At 41.2% G+C, this 20400-nt stretch overlaps 1 protein-coding gene across 1 annotated transcript in view; it reads right to left on the bottom strand.

Annotated features, from left to right (window-relative positions):
• LOC141757663 (transmembrane protein 132C) overlaps positions 1 to 20400 on the bottom strand; it is a 179311-nt gene that overhangs the window by 79032 nt on the left and 79879 nt on the right. The window contains exon 4 of the mRNA XM_074618283.1: positions 2474 to 2617. Coding sequence (XP_074474384.1) covers positions 2474 to 2617 — 144 coding nt within the window. The remainder of the gene's footprint in view (positions 1 to 2473; positions 2618 to 20400) is intronic.

Genomic DNA, 20400 nt, shown 5'->3' with positions numbered 1-20400 from the left:
TGCAAAGTTGGACTTTTTAAATTTATGTTATCGCCTAGCATCGCCAAAGCTGGAAATTGTCACATAACGGTACGTTAAGTGAGTTTCTCAAACTTGTAAAACATTCTGATAAACACTAGAACGATACTTAAAGGATTGCAGAAGTGATTTGGTATATTTTAGCTCATAGACTAGACTGTATACCTCACATTACTACCAGACATTTTCAAAGCATACCTCAGTTATTAGATGAAACATTTTCCTTTCAAGCTGCCTTTTCCTTTTTATGCAGCATTTCTGGTTTCTGTGAAAATCAATTTCTTTGAGATATTTAAACCTTCATAATTGTTGATGTCAAAGCTGCAAAATGGAGTTAAGAGTAAGCTATTGAACACACTCTAAGAAAAAAATCTGTAGAAAAACAGATAATATCCTGGCAGAAAATTGCCAGTACATTTTCTGTTAAGTTTACGGACATTTCCTTCAACCCTAAAAAGGAAAATTTATGTTAATCCTAAAACGGAAAAGAGCAGCCTCTTAAATTGTTCTAATTTTTGTCTTTTGGGTTTGATTTTTGACAACATAGCTCATTAATGTTACAACTTTGAGTACTTAGATGTTGGAACATCTTTGATGAATATTGAAAACTCTGACAAACCTCCAGGATATATAGCCTACTGTGATGGATTGCCCATCTCAAAGCCAGTGCTTGTGTCTCTGCTGCTGTTTGATTTTCAAAGTGCACTGAAATGGTCCAGCAGAAGGTGGAAAGTCAGTTTTAAAAGATATATAACTTGTAGTTAAAGGCTGTGTGTAACTTCTTAAATCACCGAAGTCACGAATCACTGAAGAACTCTAATTAGTTAATTCTAATAAAGGGTAATTTAACATTATTAGTTATTGGGAAATGATTACTGTTGGGAAAGGTCACTTGGATTCCTGCTTATTCCACATTAAAGGAGACATCTATAAACCTACAATATTTTTGGCCACTTGGGGGCAGTGGAAATAACATTGACATATCACCTTTGAAGTTGATTAAAACTTGTTAGCAATAGGATTATAACTGTATACCATGGTATTAAAATGTTACTGTTAAGGACAGTAACAGACAGTGACAGTGGACATCTGCTTATACGGTATTGGAAAGTTAAATTAGAGAGTTAAATGTACAGACAACAGCTGCCTGCCTCCTCTGTCACACACCAACAGTATATGTTAATTTGTATTAATCATAGGACATTATTTTAAAAGCACACAGCTGATGTTATTTTTCATTTAGTTAATGTAACATGGTATTGCTTCTAGCATGTAAACTAACATGCTTCAGTTATATAAAATGTTCTGTTTTCAATCCTTCAATGATCTTTGTAACTGTTAATATTTTATTCATAATAATAATAGTGTAATACCGTGAAACTGTGACATTTTATTAGATGGTTATCGTACCGTTGAAATCTTGTACCTTTACAACCAAACAGTTGCTTATTTATTTTATGCATCCAGCAGTTTCAGAGCAACATTATACAGTAAGTAAGTATGTCTAATATTCAATCTCTTTAAGCTCTGTTTTTAACCTCCAAACTCTGAGGAAATTATCCGGCTCCTTAGTTGCTAAATGCTCCACTACGTTCACCAGCTAGTGTCTAACTGCGTCTGTCTGCAGTTTGGTGTTGAGCAGGTATAAGGTACAGTGGGTTTTTAGAGCTTTTTCCCTCAAAATAACTGCTTGCTGAGGCCTGAAAATGACACTTTGGGGGGCGTTGAGAGTGAACCAAATCAGTGAAGTTACAGGCCGGACAGAAACTCACAATAAAGCTGCCTAAAGCCGAGGAGAGCTGCAGATTCGGATGATAATTCTCTGTAGGTTCTTCATTATGAGAGCCCCTTTTCACATTGTCACGTTGTTTTCATATTGTCATTTGATAAAAACCTTGATTATAACTGCTTTCTGCTAATTTGGATTAAATTGGGGACTATTTTCAGACAACACAATAAACTCAAACAGTGCCCTTCTTCATTGTAATGAAGGAACATGTCCCCCAGTGACCTGGTGTGACTCAATCATGTGTTTTTTAATTGTCTTTGGAAAACAATGGCAGTCTTGGGCATACAAGAATAAGTTATCCATTGTTGTTTTTTTGTCTTTTTTTATGGGATTTGTTGACAATAAAATATAGAATATGTGTCAGGCTTATCCTTTAAGTGCAAGCAAGGGGCAACACTATGTGTTCCTCGAACAATACTTTTCATTGACTACACTTGGGAGTGGCTGAGGACCTGCGTGCATGGCATGCAGTGCCAAGGAATGAATGCTTTCAGATGCTGAGTCAAGCCCTCTTTCATCCTCACTCTTTGCAATCACTCTCTACTGACACCTGTCCCAGAAATGAACAAGTGCGCTGCTGCTTTCTGGTTGTTCAGCAGGGTGTTTACTTCATATTTCATTCACGCGTTGATTAATTCTGTATAAAAGGGAGGGAGTCGGACGTACCTTTGACTGAAACCGTTCTCCTTCCTCCGACAGTGGAGGGTGACGACCCTGTGACCTTCACTTCTGACGTCCTGACTCACCGTCCACACTACAGGGTTACTGGCTCTGGCTCCCAGGAACGCCACGCCGTCCTTCAGCTTGACCCTGAAACACACAGACGTGCACAGGGTTAAATGAAAAAACAACAACATTGAATTAGATGATACTGGAACTGTCATCGAAACCGCTCACAAATTAGATTTCAGAGCTTCAGAAACACACCTGGTCTCTTTTATTCTCTTTCTCTCTCTCTCTCTGATACAAAAAACATGTCGAAAGACAGAAAAGAAAATGAGGCAGGCTTTTATTGTCTAAAGGTCACGACAAAAACTTAAAACGCTCATGGTCTCTCTCACACACACACACAAGAAGGACATTGATAAATAAAGATAATATTAGATGATAGTAACAGAATGATGAAATACCGGCTTTACTACATAATACAAAATCACTAAACTGGAACTACAAAAGATGAAAAAACACATTTTGAAAAGGATTTTGGTCGTTGCTAGATGATGAGAAAACAATAACTACACTTTTCTCACAAAACTGTATTGACAAAGGAACTTTTTCAGCTTGCTTTAGGGTAATGACTCTGGCAGGTAGAAGTCAAATTATTTAATTAGCAGTAATGAAACCTGAAAGAATCATGACTCAGGGCTGGGGTAGCAATCCAAATTAACCCCTGTGAAAGTGTATTTAACCACCATGAGAGTAAATATTGAATGAAAGAGTTGTTTAATATGATATGTCTAGATTACACATTGTAACATCCCAACATCAGGACTCGCTGGAGCGATAAATAGTAGGGCTGGGACGATAAACGTATCTCCCGATTCAATACTGCCGCGATTCTTGGGTGCCGATTCGATATGTATTGCGATTTCTAAGTATCGCGATTCTATATTACGATTTATTGCGAATTTTATTAACTTTTTTTAACACTATAGAACATAGGAAAAAGTTAAATCGTACACTTCTAATGCCTTTAAATTGGAAAATATCTAAATTAATACATTAAAAATGTTTGATTTTGCTGATTTTCCTGATGTCAAATATAACAGTCATTGTCAGGAATTATTTATTAATTTTTTTTCCAGCAACCCAAAAATCAAAGAATAGAGACATTTCCCTCACATATTAGTGGTATTTTCTTTTAAATTTATAAGGGACGTGTAATGTTTAATACTTCTGGTGAATATAATCCATCAATCTTATTTCCATAAATGTATTTTGTATATACAGTTCCTTTTGCTAGCACCTTATTATGAAAACTGGATGTAGTCACATGTATTTACTTCCGCTAACCTCACCAAATCTGATGCTCTCCCATCAGCTCCTCTTTATACATCCGTGGTCAGCTCCATCAGGGCTGTTTGAATGCATTTAACATAAATGTCAGTATATGGGTGCTCTACAGTTGTAGCGTTGGCTGATTTGACCACATAGATGTGAGAGTTAGCATGCAGCTTTAGCCATGATGTCTAGCTCTGCTTTTCCTTGCAATGTGTGAAACCCAAAGTGTTTCCATACTTTACTGTATGTGTAGTGTTTACCACTTTGGATTTAAACTGTGAGGGTGCAGGTCGTATCCAAGTGGGCCCTGCGCCGCTTCTGGCATTTCGGGTCATTGCGGTTTGTTTTAGTTGACGGATACGGAACGGATATGACGTCACATTACTCAGACTACAACAATAACAGCGCTAAATTCCTTCTACCACTGTATAGACTCAAATTAAGCAGATATATTGCGATTCTGGCATTAAGAATTCAGTTTCAGAATCGTTAAAAAAAAAAAATTGCGATATATAGGTGAATCAATTTTTTTCCCACCCCTAATAAATAGGCAGCAAGCTCCACTTCAGACACTTTTGGTCATTCCCCCTCCACACCTGGGGCTTTACCAGGACTCCAATCTTTGCAGCCTCCGTGCCACCTCTGCCCCACCCTTCTGTCCCTCCATCACTTCCATTACTCCTGGTCACAGTCTGTGGGAGGACACAGGTGCTGAAGAACCATGACCTCCTCCTCTTCCAGCAAAACTGACACGCTGTTGCTCTCCTCCTCCTCCTCCTCCTACTCTGTCACATGCAATTATCATGAAGTAGCGTCGCTTTCAGTGCTTCCTTTTCCAACGTGACAAGAAAAAGCCAAACCTGAAGTTAAATAACCAACAGCACAAAGGAAGGTGAGGAGGAAGAGCATTTCTATTCAGTGAAACATGAACGCAGGGTAATTTGTCCCCGCATCAAAATAATTGGAGACTGTCCTCATTCTGAAACTGCGAAAGACTGGAAGAAGATGAAGAAAAAAAAAAAAAGTGAGCGTTAACGGGGGGATAATGACATGACAAACCATGCAGCAGTCCTTAGAAGAGCACAGTCATTACATCTTCAGTGTTCCACCGGTCTTCTTTGATCTTATCCAGTCCGCTGAGGCGGTGATAACTGGCCTTGTGTTGGTCGCTGCTCCTGACGAGCAAAGATAAAGGCCGCCTGTGTGGACGACACAGACAATAACTAGGAGGAGACGACTGATTGCCGTCTGCCCTCCTGTTTCCCGGTCGTCACCTCAGTAATTACTACAAACTCATGAGAAGATTCAGCGCTGACAATAGACTTGCAGATGGGGATGATATTCAGCTACGTGTGAGATGGACTTAAAGGGAACGTATCATGAAAAACGAATTTTTTTCAGTGCTTAATCAAGGTATTCTCAGTTCGTAGGTATATCTAACCAAAAAGTTATTCCTCCTTTTTTCGTTCATTTTGCTACGAATGTCCAGCAACACGTGTCAATTTACGCTCTTTACATGCATGCAGTCTTTTCAAAATAAACTTCTCTCTTCACAGGAAACAACTTTCTTAGGGTTTAGGCAACAAAACAACTTAGTTAGGCTTAGGAAAAGATCGTGGTTTGGCTTAAAATATCTCCGGAAGTGGCGTTACTTATGTACGTCAGTTACGTGACAAATAAATCAATGTTGACTTCTGGTTTCACACGGGAAATGAACGCCGGTCTCCCGGGCGAAAGTCCTGTGTTTTTTGACCCACCCATCCAGCCCGACCTGCTCCCTATGCAGTGTTCGCCACTATTTATAGTTCCTGGTTCACGATTATGTGAATTACATACAAATTGATTCCTTGGCATATTAATTTGAATTATGGCGCATTACTTTTTGTGCAGTGGTTAGTGCTTTCGCCTCACAGCAAAAAGGTCCTGGGTTTGATCCCTATGTCTAAGGCCTTTCTGTGTGAGGTTTGCATGTTCTCCCCGTGTCCAGGTTCTCCAGTTTCCTCCCACCACCAAAACGTGTAACTCCCCAGGGGGGTTGCGTCAGGTAGGGCATCCGGCATAAAACCTATGCCAAATCAATGTGCGTATCGATGATCCCTAACGGGAGCAGCCGAACAACAACAACAACAGTGCATTACGTTTTTGTAGGTATAGCTAAGGACAGTGTATGAGGCCTGGCTTAGTTGTGCAAATACATTTGGGTATCTGGAGTGCCTACCAATCCACAAACTGAAATAAGACAATCCAGTCTGTTTTTTGTGGGCTGCCTTGATCAGAAAACGTGTGATTCAACATTTAGCCATTCAGATTTGGCTCCCATTCCTATGTCACACCGCCTACAGCTTGATCACTTACATACATATTGTGCAAAGGAGCACCATATTTTTCTCACAAGCCAATCAGAACAGACTGGGCTTATTTTTTCCGGGAGGTGGTCTTAAAGAGACAGGCGCTAAAATAGAGCAGTTTTAGATAGAGGGTGAATACAGGTGTTTTTAACATTAAAGTATGTAGACGCGTTCTAGGAGAAACCCAAAATACTAGTATGAATTTGAACACGAGCATGATATATCCACCTTCTTCCTCTATCTGGCTTCTATGGTGTTTTATCATTGTATTTGGCATTTAATAGAGTAGATGTCTAATCCATAAATCAATCAATGAACTAGTTGGTTGATGGGTTGATCAATACTGATGTAGAATGAAGAACTCCTGAACTGTCCATGGTGCTGAAACTCTGTAGTCTTAATGACTAACCTTTCTTTCTTTCTTTCTCTATTTCTCTCACACTCATGACAGACAAGCCCAAGCATGTACTATAACCAACAAGCAAGGGGGCTAAATTAACAAATGGCATGTTGTAAATGAGATTGGTTTGGCTAATATGATTTCTGGTGAGGGCATAGGAGGGGGGGAGGCAATAAAGGAAAGCAATTTCAAGGAAGCCCCCCTTTCACATGCATCAGCACATGAAGCTGCCTCATTAATTCCATGAAAACCTGCATCAGTGGGATGAGTATTTACAGATGAGATGAGGTTGTCAGAAGAGACACTTTTCAGCTCTCCCCTGATTGATGCTCAGAAATGACACCCGAGGATGGCCACTGCCCAAATAACATGTCAACACACCTTGCACTCTGGCATGCCTCTCGTGTGCTGCATGAAATACCAATGTGCAATAATAACGAACGCACTTCACACGGCAGGGAATTAAATGGAATACAATCATGTTGTATATATGTTAAGCTACCAATGTATCAAGATAACAATAATAAAGAATCGGTACTGAAACACAAAATCAAAGTCAAGGCTCTCTTGAAAAGACATTTGAAATGTTACATGTAGACGACTGCAGATGAGTAATGACCTAAGTAGTGGCTGAAAAAAATGTTTTGATTCTGCCATCTAACTGTCGATATAGTCCTTAATGTGTAATTCCTTAGTCAGTGACAGTGGTGGAAGAAGTATGCATATTTGTTACTTAAGTAAAAGTAGCAATAGTATAAAAATATTCCATCACATGTAAAAATCCTCCATTCAAAAATTGTACATAAGTAAAGGTACAGAAGTGTTTACAACAAAATGTACATAAACTGGCAATAACACATTGTTGGACCACTTGGGGGGTAGCAGAGACAAGCTATGATCACATGGCTATTGCCATTTGATACATTGTTATTATAGAAATATAAATTATAGCTACTTTAAAGTATCAAAAAGTGTTAGTGTATCAGTGTTCTATTATTACATATATTCTATTATTATATTATTGGATTACTATCACTGCTGCATTATGTGTAGGCAGTATTTTGATGTTGTACCTGTTCAAAGTGTAGCCAATTTTACCAATTTTATATATTTTCTTATAAGTCAATCACATGTTTTGTTTGAAAAATCTGAACTTCCAAAGTAACGAAGGTTACAATATTGTAACCCTAGTTCTATAAGCACAGGTGAAGCCCTCTACTGGACTCTATGGGTAATATTCTCCTCCAATCACAAGCATGCATTCGCCCAGTGAACTTTGCATAAACGCAGCCGGCCAATCAGAAAGTGCCTACGCAAATACGTGCGGACCCCACAGTATATAAGGCAGCACCCATTGCTGTCAGACTTCCCACACTCTCTTCGGCGAGCGGCGCAAGAGAGACAGGGCTTCCTTCGTAGAGAGTTCCGCCTGTAATTATAGAACTAGGGTTACAATATCGTATCATACGTTCAAACTATGGGTACAGTGGATGGAGCCCCATGGATGTAAGCCCTGCCTTGACACCACATTGACCCAACCACACTGATCCAGACCAGCTAAGGTTTAGACACCGCAGCCAACCTACTTCTTATAACTTAGGCCGCCACAGCGAAAGCCAACCCAGATAGTACGCAACTGATCTGGGCAAAGCCATGACCTGACCCTGCAGGGGTCAAAAAAGACTAGCAGTAGGCACCCTGGACACCGCATTCCCCGGGTCATCAAGGAGCGCGGAAACATGTAGGTGTATCATGTCCAGAGGGGGGGTCAAGTGCAACACAACTGACACACACACCCCGTCTTTTTCACAAGTCCTCACCAGTTCCAGCGAGCAAAGACCCTGAACATATTCAGGCAGGTACGTCCCGATTGGACGGCTACGTGTATGCAAAGTTCAGTGGGCAAATACGTGCTTGTGATGGGAGGAGAGTATTATCCATAGAGTCCAGTAGAGGACTCCGTCTTTGTGAGTTAGAACTAGTAACTAATAGCTGTCAGATAAATGTGGTGGAAAATGGTAATAGTCAAGTGAAGTTCAAGTACCTCAAAAGGCACAGTGCTTGAATAAATGAAGTGAACTGTGAATAAGTGAATGGTGGACACAGCCCTAGTGTTATGTCCAGTCCTCAGGACCACATAAGGAGTTAAAGAGTTCGAACGTTACAGGAGCTTTGCACTGCACTTGAAAATAAATGGAAAAACAGCATGTTTTAAGCAAACGAAGTGAAGAGCAGCGTACGTTTCAGAGTGAAACCCAATTTCAGCAGACCATAAGATGATAATGACTGGACATCATTCATGGAAAAGGAACATTGCTGCAATGATTACATGCTGTCATTCAAAAACACGTCTTAGTTAATGCCTACAGTAAATGGGCTGTCGTGGTTCCCATGACAATAAGTGGCAATGGTGGTAAAAAAAAAGAAAAGGCACACTTTAGGATTGAAGAAAAGGGAGAAAAAAAAAAAAGTGCGAATAGGGTGTTGGGAAGTGGTGTAAAGGTCTTAGTGGTGAGCCCAGGGATGGAAGGATAGTTTGGTGTTAAAGGTGTTTGAGCAGAGAGAGGGGATAGTGGTTTTCAGAGACCGGCCGGGCGGATTAGAAAAGACAAGCGTCGTATCAGTGTGGATGAAAAAGGACAGATGGAGGAAAGGGCGGGGGAAACATTTAGGAGAGGAGAGGAGTTGAAGAGAGGGCTTTATTGGTTAAGAGGCGAGAATAAGCAGGTGTAGTCCGCGCTGGCATTTGCTGTCTATTCTGGTCTTGTATATCCAACAATAAGAGAGAGATATATGTCAATGTGATCCTTAAGAACCCATTTGCAAGGTTATGTCAGACACTTAAATTGAAAGAATAAATGAAAATGGAAAACACTTCCCTGTATTAGCTGATAACAGATCATTACTCTGGCAAAGATGGAGACAAAGAGAACCCAATGACCTCATACATACACTCAAAAAATCTTTGAGGTCTGTGTCTATATCTGATATAATGTTAACATATTGGCAGAGAGGGGGCTGGTGAACAAAGCTAACCTTTAGTGGAGATAAATGAAAGCTGGAACAATTGCTCTGATATCTGCTCAGCCACAAAGAAAACCACCGTTGGCTCCTACAGTACATCACAGAGAGGGTCCTGCAAAGGGGAGAGCCAGATGGAGAAAAAAAAGCTGCAATACAGATGAGTCGCAGCACATTCATACACAGCCTGCAGCCAGGTTCTGAGGCATCATTAACTAACCCCACTGAAAAGCGTTTGAAAGAAAAAAAAGCACCCATACAGTACATGACAAATTGGCCAGGTGGTTCGTTAGATGGATCTAAAACACACGCAATCTCGCGGTTGGGCATAGTTTCCAAATTAATGTTAAAAAGGTAGTTTAGCTGAATTCAATTTCCTGACAGCAGGCGAAATTGGCCAAATCACATTAGGCTGGTTTAGTTGGCCTGCGTCCCTAAATTCTCAAACACCTGCAGCTAAATCCTGTTATGAAATAAGCACACAAGCTGCTGGGCGTAGAACCCTGGCTTTCTTCATGTTCCCCTCCCTCCCTATCTCTCTTGCTCAGAAACAAAATAATCTCCATCACCTCGGGGTAAAATTAAATTAGATAGTAGCCAATGACAGGTGAAACCAGGCAGGGAGCTGGTTCAATAAATTAGTAATGTGAAACAGGGGCTGCGCGGGAGACGCTCCGAGTCAATTAATGGAGGAATAGTTGTCGGTGGAGTGTTTTTAGGGGCGAGCGGACACAGGCAGATGCGCAGATAAAGAGGGAGCTAATTCAATTAATGAGTTTGATGCTGTTCTTGCCATTATCAGAGCTAGTTAAAAGTGCTGGTGCGTGGCGACGCTGCGAACGGCGGACAAGATTAACGCTATCAGATGAAGAGGGGCCTCGCCAGACAAAGCTCATCTCCACCCATGCGTTCTGCTGCATCTCTCTCTGTCTCACCCCGTTTGTCTCACTTTCACCATGTCTCTTATCCTATCTCCCTCTGTCTGTCTCTATCTGTTTTCTCTCAAACAGCTCTCTGCTGCTCCCCCTCGCTGTATCTACACACCCAAGCTTTTTTCTCTCATACTGTACATATTTCACCAGAGCCCCCCCTCGTCTAGCTTTGGTGCCCTGCACTGTAGTTTCTTTTACATCAGTTTAAAACCCTAATTCACTTTATTTAATTATCTCATTTGAGTCGGTACAGCTTCATCGGGTAATTTGAAGGTCTGCAGAACCAAAACGTCTTAATTAAGTAAAGTGAGTCCAAGCGACCGGCAGAGTGGAGAAATTCTTCCCACTTTACAGTTTTTGGCCCCAACACATCTGCAATAAGACTTTATGGCGTACTAGAACTTAAAAGCTTTAAGCCACGGTAAAAGTAAGGCTCAAGGGTCGATCAGGTGGTCCGGACTGAAATATTTCAACAACAATTGGATTGTTCGGTGTGACATTTTCCACGGACATTCATTGTCCCCAGAGGTTGAAGACTACAGACTTTGGTGATCCCCTGACTAGTCCTCTAGTGTCATAGGGTTAGGGGAAACGATACAGCATAGTATTGTGATATTTTGCGTGGCAATATTGTATCGATACACAGACATCAAGTATCAATCTTTATTATGTAAGTTATTAACCTCTTAAAGGGACTGTTTGTAACTTCTTACACGTATAAATCTACCGGGTCGGTTTCCCATGCGTGCTCGCGTGTGGCTACGCTGTTCAGACAAGACTCCCAACACAAACTACACGGAAGCACCAAAACCGCAAAGTTCTATCTAGTGAAGCCCGTCTTGCAAAACAGTGTTGGCCGCGGTCGGAGGACGCGGGGGAGACCGTAGCTTTGGTCTCCAGGGCCGGAGTCTCTGATGTACTCTGCTCCTCTGCCTGCCTTCACTCAGCTCGCTCCACCTCACGTGCATGCGCGCACACTACACACTGCAGAAGACTTCGTAGCTCTGAGAATATCTAGTGAACGTTTGTGCAGAAATAACTGCTGCAGCTCCTCCAGACCAACAGAGGTTTTCCATGTCTTGTGAAGTGACGGGGCTCTGCAGCGAGAAATGTTATCGTCTCCGACCGGGAGTCTTCTCTGTTCCCTCCGACCGCGGTCGGGGGGCTGAAGCAGGAAAAGCCAACACTAGGATCAGCAGTGATTCATGGAGAGACCTTCGTCTGGTCAGCTAACATTACTGCCAAGCAGGTGAAATATAGAGTGATATTGTGGTTTTAGCTGACGTGTGTCGCCTCACTGTTTTGAGCGATACTCGTTCATGTCTATGTAGAGCGAACACAAGCGCGAGCCCGACTTTCGTTGACTTAACGGCCACGGGTGTCGCTGTTAACAAGCATTTCTGATTCTTACAAACAGTCCCTTTAACGATACGATCAGCTGCTATTGTGTCTTTCAGAGGTTGTAGTCAAATTTTCAATTTGTCCAAATAGTTTGGCTTTCTTTACACTGAGCATTACATACTGACAGAGCTGCTAGCCTGGCTCTAGACTGTTAGTATTACTTATTTTTCTAAAGCTCCACATTCTTTCTGTGTGCTCTTTTCAATCCTGACTTCTGTACGTGCTTGGAAATGAATCAATGCGCAAATCCATGAACTTTTAACCTGCAGACCAAGCTGGAAATACAGGGAATGAACACAAAATTGACACCTATAGAGCGCAATCACATATAATAACCTTCCAAACATTTCCTTGACTCCAAGCTGTGTCTACTTGTTCCAAAAGGAATCAGAGTTGTACTTCAAAAATAAAAAAAGGGAGGATTAAAGGAGCATCTGGTGATATATTCAGGCAGACTATCATCACCTAACCTTCACCCAATTCCTCTGATTTCCCCGGGATGTTGCTGGAAAAGTGCTGTTGCCTCGCGTGAGGCTTATCCGGCCCTTCACTTTACCCTTGTGAAATGTCAATTTCCCTTCTTGCTGCCATTGACCGCCTACTCATCTCACCATTCTTTAACGATCAATATCTGTGTGATCCAAACCAGACGGTGAGTGGGGTATCGGAGCTGTGAAGGGTTAACAGCTACCCATCTATCAAGGGACAAAGATGATCAATGGGAGTACTACTTGAAGTGCCTCTTAGTCATTTCAACCTCGAGTGGATTGTATTGAGTGCTACTTAATTGAGGAGATGCTGACTGTCACCAAACACTAGGCGCGTTCACAATCAGGTGGCAATGCAAGGCGCTGTCGGTACTGTCCAAGAAAAGCACAGATTTGCTTTTCACTCAGAGAGGACAGGAGAGGAGTTCATTGCCTTCAGCCAAATTCTGTCATCATCCATATCTGGATGCCTAAAAAACTCACAGAGCAGAGATGATGCATCGTCTTACATCTCTCTAGCAGTATTTTTTTTTAATTAAAGGGAAAAGCAGCCAGATGGCTGACATATGGAGCTCGGACCTGAGGTCTGGGAACAAACTCGCGCCGTTAAAAAAAAAAAGAAGAAGAAGGAATAACTGTCAGAAGAGAGCAGCGGACTTCAAATGAGAAGAGGTTCAAAATGCGAGCTGGCCATAGCCTCATGGCGTGAACGAATCCATGACAGATCAAGAGCAATCACATGGGCAGCAGCACTGAGAAATGAATTTGAGGCGAATTCACAGAAGCCCCTGAGATTGTCTGAGGAAAAGGAGCGTTTCATTTGAAAAACCTGGACAAGGTTTCATAACGTACATCTTAAATATATCTCTGAGGAAATCGTTATTTTGCTGTCAATAAATAAAAAAAAAACATAATTTGTATATCTCGTGGTGTTTTGAACAGCGGCATCAGCATAATATACAGTCACAATGACGAGCCTTATGGGTGTTTTTCACTCATTAAATGAGAACTTTTGTGCATCAGCTGAACACAATGGATAGTTATATATGACTGTGATGAAAGGGGAAAAAAAGCATTCCTTGTTGTAATGGCTGAAAAACAAATTACTTAAAAAGTGTCACGCCATATGACGGCTTTTCACATTAAAGAGAATGAATGAATCTTCGACCACGTATTATTGAACAGTTAACAAACGAGGCTAATGTAATCTTTAAAACATCATTTTGTAAGCAACGGCTTCAAGAGTGCTATGATAATAATAATAATAATAATAATAATATGATGAGATAGCACTAATGTGGAGCCCATTTCTGCATAATGCATGGCTGCTGTTTTTGGGGGCAGAATGCAACACATACATAAGTTATCACAGAGGGGGTGTGAGGCGTAATTAAGGCATTATTTACTTTAAAAAAAACAACTGGAAGCAGAGGAAGATAATGAGAGAGGAAATGAAATTGTAGCTCATAAAAAGTGAAATTTATCAAAGCCAATAGCTCAGAGCAGTCAATGACTTTGTTTTCTTGAATCTGCCCCGAGCTCTCGTTATCTCGCCGTGTCACATTATATTTAAGCTCATTTCCAAAAAAAACTGTGAGAAATAAAGACTGTCAAAGAAAAAGGGGCGACAAATAATACATGATATTCTGAATAAAGAAACAGGCTGGATGTGGGTGGGTATTGACTGTAATGACAAAGAGCTCCGTGTGAGTGCAGCGAGTGTGTACAAAGCAGGCCAATGGGATGATGACACCGAGGGGTGTGACAGCGCAACACCCACTGTGGCCAAGAGCAAGTCACCTCCGGTAAAATCACAACCTCGGCTCTCTTCACGATGCAAAATGTAAAATTCAAGAACATTTACCAATCTGGCGTCCTACATGTAAGATATCTCGACCCCCCCCCCCCCCCCCCCCCCCCGGTTTGAGTCGCTGGATTTGTAGCGCAAGCACGGGATTTCAGATTAGCACAAATAGGAAATATATGTCACGATGGATTTCTTTTTTTTAACGTTTCATAATTGCAGAAATGTAAAAAAATACTATTTTTTCTTTTGCTTTAATGCTGGATTTCAGGAACTCACTACTACTACTACTACTACTGCTGCTGTAGATTAGCTAAAGAAATGAGGTCACGTTGTAGCAAACAGAGGCTTGATCCCCCGTGGCTGCCATTTGAACAGAAGCCGAGCCAAACACATGCACACACTGCTTCCAGTAAAACCTATTTGACATAAGGTTGCATGCAGAGGATCAAAATTAGACTTCGCATTGGATTCGTTGGGTCGGAGGGATGATCCAGGACTGATCCAATATTTGGACGGACGCAGAAGGGGGCCAAGCGGTATATAATCTCATGATGTAGCGAGACAGATTATGACAAATTGGTAAACCTGATGTAGGAAGGGTTACACAGATTAACACTGATGCGACTGGGCACATGCAGTAGTCAACCTCATGACCCTGATGAAGACCACAAGCTGAAATGCATTGCTCTGGTTGTTTTTTACACGTCAAGTGTTGCTTTAAGTGTAAAGAACATTTTTTGACTTTTTTTTCCCCCTTCTCCATGCACCCTGAAAGTAGATGATGTTGTGCCAGAAATACTACTATACTCTGCTTCCAGATCCTCGCTTCAGATTAGGAAACACCTCAGGAAGAGCAACAGATGAGGCATGGTGTTGAGGTTGATGCTTTCAAAATCATCTTGTGACACACAAGGCAAATATTTTAATGGCTGACATTTGCTTTTCATCCATGTTTAGCGGCATGGCTCTTGGACTGGCAGTGTTAGTCAGTCTGTTGGTCCAGACCAGTGGGCAACCACCGGTTCTGAAAAGTGAAACCAATGCAGAAGTGCCTTAAGCTTGCATTCTTTCTAATAGCCAGCAGGGGGGCGACTCCTCTGGTTGCAAAAAGAAGTCTGATTGTATAGAAGTCTATAAGAAGATGAGCCTACTTCTCACTTGATTTATTACCTCAGTAAACATTATAAACATGAGTTTATGGTCTCAATTGCTAGTTTCAAGTCTACTTCAATACAGCATGATGATTATTTAATAAATTATGGTCCCATTTAGAGTAAAATAGACCATAAAGCAGGGTATGCTTTAGGGCGTGGCTACCTTGTGATTGACAAGTCGCTACGTGTTGTCCGGTCTGAGAATTGTTTTCGTCTTAGAAATTTAACCCTTTCACGGTGTGTTTTCAGTTCATTAAAGTTAATTATGACATTATGGTCGGTTGTACTTAGCTCCACCCTCTCGTGTCACTTCTGGTTGCAAGAAGCCAAGATGGCAACGGGCAAAAACCAAGATGGCGACGGCCAAAATGCTGAACTCGAGGCTTCAAAACTGCAGTCCACAAACCAATGGATGAGGTCACAGTGACTACATTCGCTCCTTATATACAGTCTATGGTAGTCTTCCCTGAATTAACTGGCACCACCACGTAGTTGACATCTGCGGTTCAAAGTCAAATATCCTGACAACTGTTGGACGGATTGTCATAAAAGTTGCTACAAATGTTCAAAGATGCTAGAGGAAACATTTGAATGACTTCAGTGATCCATAACTTTTCCTCGAGTTTCACCAGCAGGTCAAAGTTTTCACTCATTCTGTGGAATATCTCAATGGATGGATTGGACATACAGTATATGGTTCCCAGACAATGTAGCATGTTAACACGCAAAACCAAGATGGTGAACATGGTAAACGTTATATTTTCTAAACATATGAATGCCAGCATTGTCTTTGTGAGCATGTTAGCATGCTGATGTTAGTATTTAACTCAAAGCAATGCTGAGTCTAATTACAGCCTCGCAGAGCTGCCAGCGTGGCTATAGACTCTTCTGTCACACGTTGTACAATTATTAACATAAAGACATATCAGTGTCTTTCAGCATGTCTATTTAACTTCTACTGAATGTTCATATCATTGACACTATGAATGAATGGAGTACTTTGAACTTAATTCTGCTGATAGTTTAGATATTTTTTAACTAAAAGTTTTAATTGAAAATTACTGGCTGACTGAAAACATACAGTACTGTCACAAAACAGCTTTGGCAGCGTGCATATCAAGGAGAGGAAGAACAAAAAAATTATAATTGCCATATGTATGCAAATGACATCAATCTGAAGCCATTACTGAAACAATTAATCTTTGGCAATCGCTAAAACATTTTAATCACAATCGTTACAAATGGTTGACTATTCATTATGCCCTCTAATTAGATCATAAATTGTATGAATACACTGTTGTGGGAGGTTTTGAAGGATGTGACACACCGGGGACAAACACAAAAGCCAGCTAGAACTGATGAAGTGTGCCGCATTAATGGCACTGGGAGCCGGGGTTGCTGAGAAGGTTCTAAATGCTACTGCTCTCCCCTGACTTCATCTATGAGTGATTTATTGACTGACTTGACTGGCGGTTTGGGACTGCAGATGTGTGGTCAGGTGATGCAGGTGATCACGATCGGGGGTCAAATGTAACAGTATGTCATTCAGCCGTCCTCACGTTTGGGGACCATCAATAATCCTGATGTATTTGATTGAATGCTTCCTCCCTTGCCATGGCAACAGCAGACACATTATTGGTCTAGATGTCATATGTTGTTGTATTTGTCAGTGTTGTGACGTTTGCGCGGAGCCGTGTGGAGGCAGTGCAGTAAGTGCCGGTTTGCCGACGTGACAAGAAAGATGTCAGCCGTCACCCTAACCCAACATTTCACACAATGTCCGTCAAAAAACTGTCACAATGGTGCCACAAAAAATGTTTGCAAAGTGTCAGAGAATTGGCTCTTACTGAGAAAACCCCCAAACTCCAGAAATAAAATAGATTCCATTTCATTCACAGTCTCAAGGTTATATTCATGTACAGACTCAGCTATCCTCAAGGGACAAAATAAAGCATCTGTGTGAAACGTCTGCATACTCTCCTCAGCACTCTGCCATGTGCAGATTGTTGGAAAATTGCAGGTGAATCAATTCAGGCCTGATCTGTAAAAAGCTGGCATGTCAACCAGTACATTAGCCCCATTTGCACTTCATTATGTGCACCAGTGGGCACCGCTGAGAAGTCACCATCAGCGGGCTCCACTACATACAGGAGACAGGGAGAAAAGACCCAAGTCACTATACGCAGTCATCTGGCAGGGTGTGTGAAAGTGTGAAAGAAAATGAGGAAAGTGAAGGATGTGACGGCGACAGACGGAAAGAGAGGTAATCAAAGAGAAGTTAGAGGGGTGATTTAGGTGTAGAATAATTGACTTTTTGATGCAGGCTTGGATGGAAAAAAACAGCAGATAATCTCTGGTGGCTGCTGTGCTTTTATTTTGTTACTAAATGATAAAAAAAAGTAAATAAAAAAAAGAAGATTTTTGTTTGAGGGATTGTTTTCGAGTAAAAGCCACCCTACCACTCTCCTAACAGACAAAAATATTCTTAAAAATCATATGGGAATATTTTTTTTTTTTTTTTTGTATTTTACGAAATGGAGCTTTTTTGTTTATCAGTTGCATCACGATAAATATACTTTCCAAAGATATTGTTCCTCCCTCTCCCATACTGTCTTTCGATCATCATCTTGTTATTTTCCCTCCCTCCCAGGGCCCTGATCAGAGATCTGAGACTCAGTAGATCTATAAAGGAAAACAAAGCTTTCTCATCTCTGTGTGTCTGTGTAAAAAGTAAATAATGTGTTGTTTCCACCCCTCAGGAGGAAAGCTGTGAGTCAAACTGCACGGCACGTATTTGTGTCAACACAGGTTTTGCATGTAGCTTGAAGCAAGTCAAAAGTCTTGGAGTCAGTGCAATGCCTGATTTATAAATCTGACATTCTGTGGAGGGTACTGATATAAAAAATTTACCAGCATGAAAGGAAGCATTCACCAGTAACTTTTTGGTCTTCTTTGCAGCTGTTGATTTGCATCGTGTAGAAAGCTTTAAATGCTAACATGACAATTTAAATCAACTGAACAGAAAAAAAAGATCTGTCTGGACTCACAGTCTGACCCCACTGCATCACAGATGGAAAACTGCGATAAAGTAAACTCAATAACATCTTTTTTTACTGGGTTAACAACCTTGCAAGACAACTTTATCCTTACAAAATGGTTTCATCATGCACTGTTCATGGTGTGCATTTCAGAGAGGCCGCAGTGGCTTACTTTGCACTCGCTGGAGAGAGTGCACGCCTTACATCACCAAAGGAGCAGGGCAGGGTGAAATTTAGTTGAAATTTAGGGCTTATATGCAAGCTGGCCGTGGACTTAAGGGCAGTCTCAAAAAACACACAGAAAAACACACACTATCAGTTTATAAGGTCAGGAAACATGGTTTCTTTCTTTTCTTTCGTCAAAACATTAATACAGGCCTTACAGTGCAGCTTTAGGACTTCATTTCACAATCCCAGAGAACAAACGTGCTCATAATGTGACTGACGCATCTCGCTGCCGTCATGTCAATGATCCCAAGCATGGCAATTATTCTTGCATTGTGTAAATAAGCAACCCACCACTTTCTCTAATAATAAGACTTTGTGCGCTGCAGCCCTTCATCTTTGAGTCATACAAAATAATCCTTCAATAAAGATCTTTTCCTCCACAGAGATTTTCACCACAGCTGGTTATGACTCCGTTTTTTTCCAGTTCATCGCTGTTGCACTTTCATGTAAAGTTTGCCTTAATTTGCATGAGGAGTAAACATTTTTCAACTTTGAACCAGTCCATTTTCTCTGGTTGCGGATCAGGCCTGTGTTGCCTGCCATCCTATATTGCCCTAAGAAGAGAGTCATGCTGCTTTCTTTAAGAAATCAATGGGAGAGGGCATTTTTCAGTAGGCTTTCATCCTGACTGAGAGATAACAAAAACTGTCTGTAGATAATGGTAAATGTCACTGCACTTTTATAGTGCTTTTCTACCTTTTCAAACAAAGCGATATACAAACTGCCTTTCATCAATACACACCAAGACACCACCCGATTTGACTGTTATCAGGCCATTAAATAGACATTATCAGTCTTTATAAGTACAATAAGATGTGGGTCAGTAGGGGCCTACTACGCATACTACTTTGTAAAAGTGAAAGTGAAACTAAAAAGCAACACGTTCTAACATGTTGTAAAACTGAACGAAACATCATGTTTTCAACAAAAATAAAAAAGGCTTCTTCAGGTTTAGGCAATAAAACTACAACTTCTTTACTACAGCGCCTGACTTCAGCTTCTGCTCCTGTCACAATTACGGTCGCTGTCGTGTTCTTTTATACCTTTTTTTTGTGATCTACCATGTGAATAGATGATACAACCTACTAGTTGGTGTAGTAGGCCCCTATTGACCCACATCTATGGGGCTTATAGCGACTAAGAACGCCTATTTAATAGCCTGACAACAGTCTAATCGGCTGATGGCACTGAACAGGCCGGAACCACCAACCCCGCTGTTAATGGACAACCCGCTCCACCCCTGTGACAGCCCATGATGACATAGCTGCTAATATACTATTTATTGACAGATAGGGTATCATACAGTGTGCCATTGTCATCCAAACTTAATGACAAAACAAGTCATCTGTCATTTCCATCAGAACTGACCCATATTTTCTGATGTGACGCCACTATCATCAGGAAAACATTGATTGGTTAAGATGCTGTCCATGAATCGCAATGTCCCCTTGTTCCAGACCGGTCGGGGACCTTTGCGGCATGCTTTCTCCTTCATTTCCTCTCTTCTTTCTTCTGTCGCTATCTAATAAAATGCTCCCCCCAAAAACACCATGTGGGCTCTTGGAAGGAGACAGGATGTGAACAAAGAAGGTCAAAGTGAGATATTTGTATGCCTAACCATCCACCCAGACCTTTTTTTGTGGCATCCTGCTACTTTCGTCTCAACAGTCATTATCTGCCCCACCACAAGAGGTCCCTTTTTAACATAAGTACACTTTTCACTTCCCCTGCCGGAGTCTATCTCCTCAGTGTGCTGCAGCAGTAATATGGCACCG

Source organism: Sebastes fasciatus, chromosome 19 (assembly GCF_043250625.1).
Source record: "Sebastes fasciatus isolate fSebFas1 chromosome 19, fSebFas1.pri, whole genome shotgun sequence".
NCBI lineage: Eukaryota > Metazoa > Chordata > Actinopteri > Perciformes > Sebastidae > Sebastes > Sebastes fasciatus.
The sequence above is the reverse complement of the archived record's forward strand: the minus strand, read 5'-3'. Positions and strand labels throughout refer to the sequence as shown.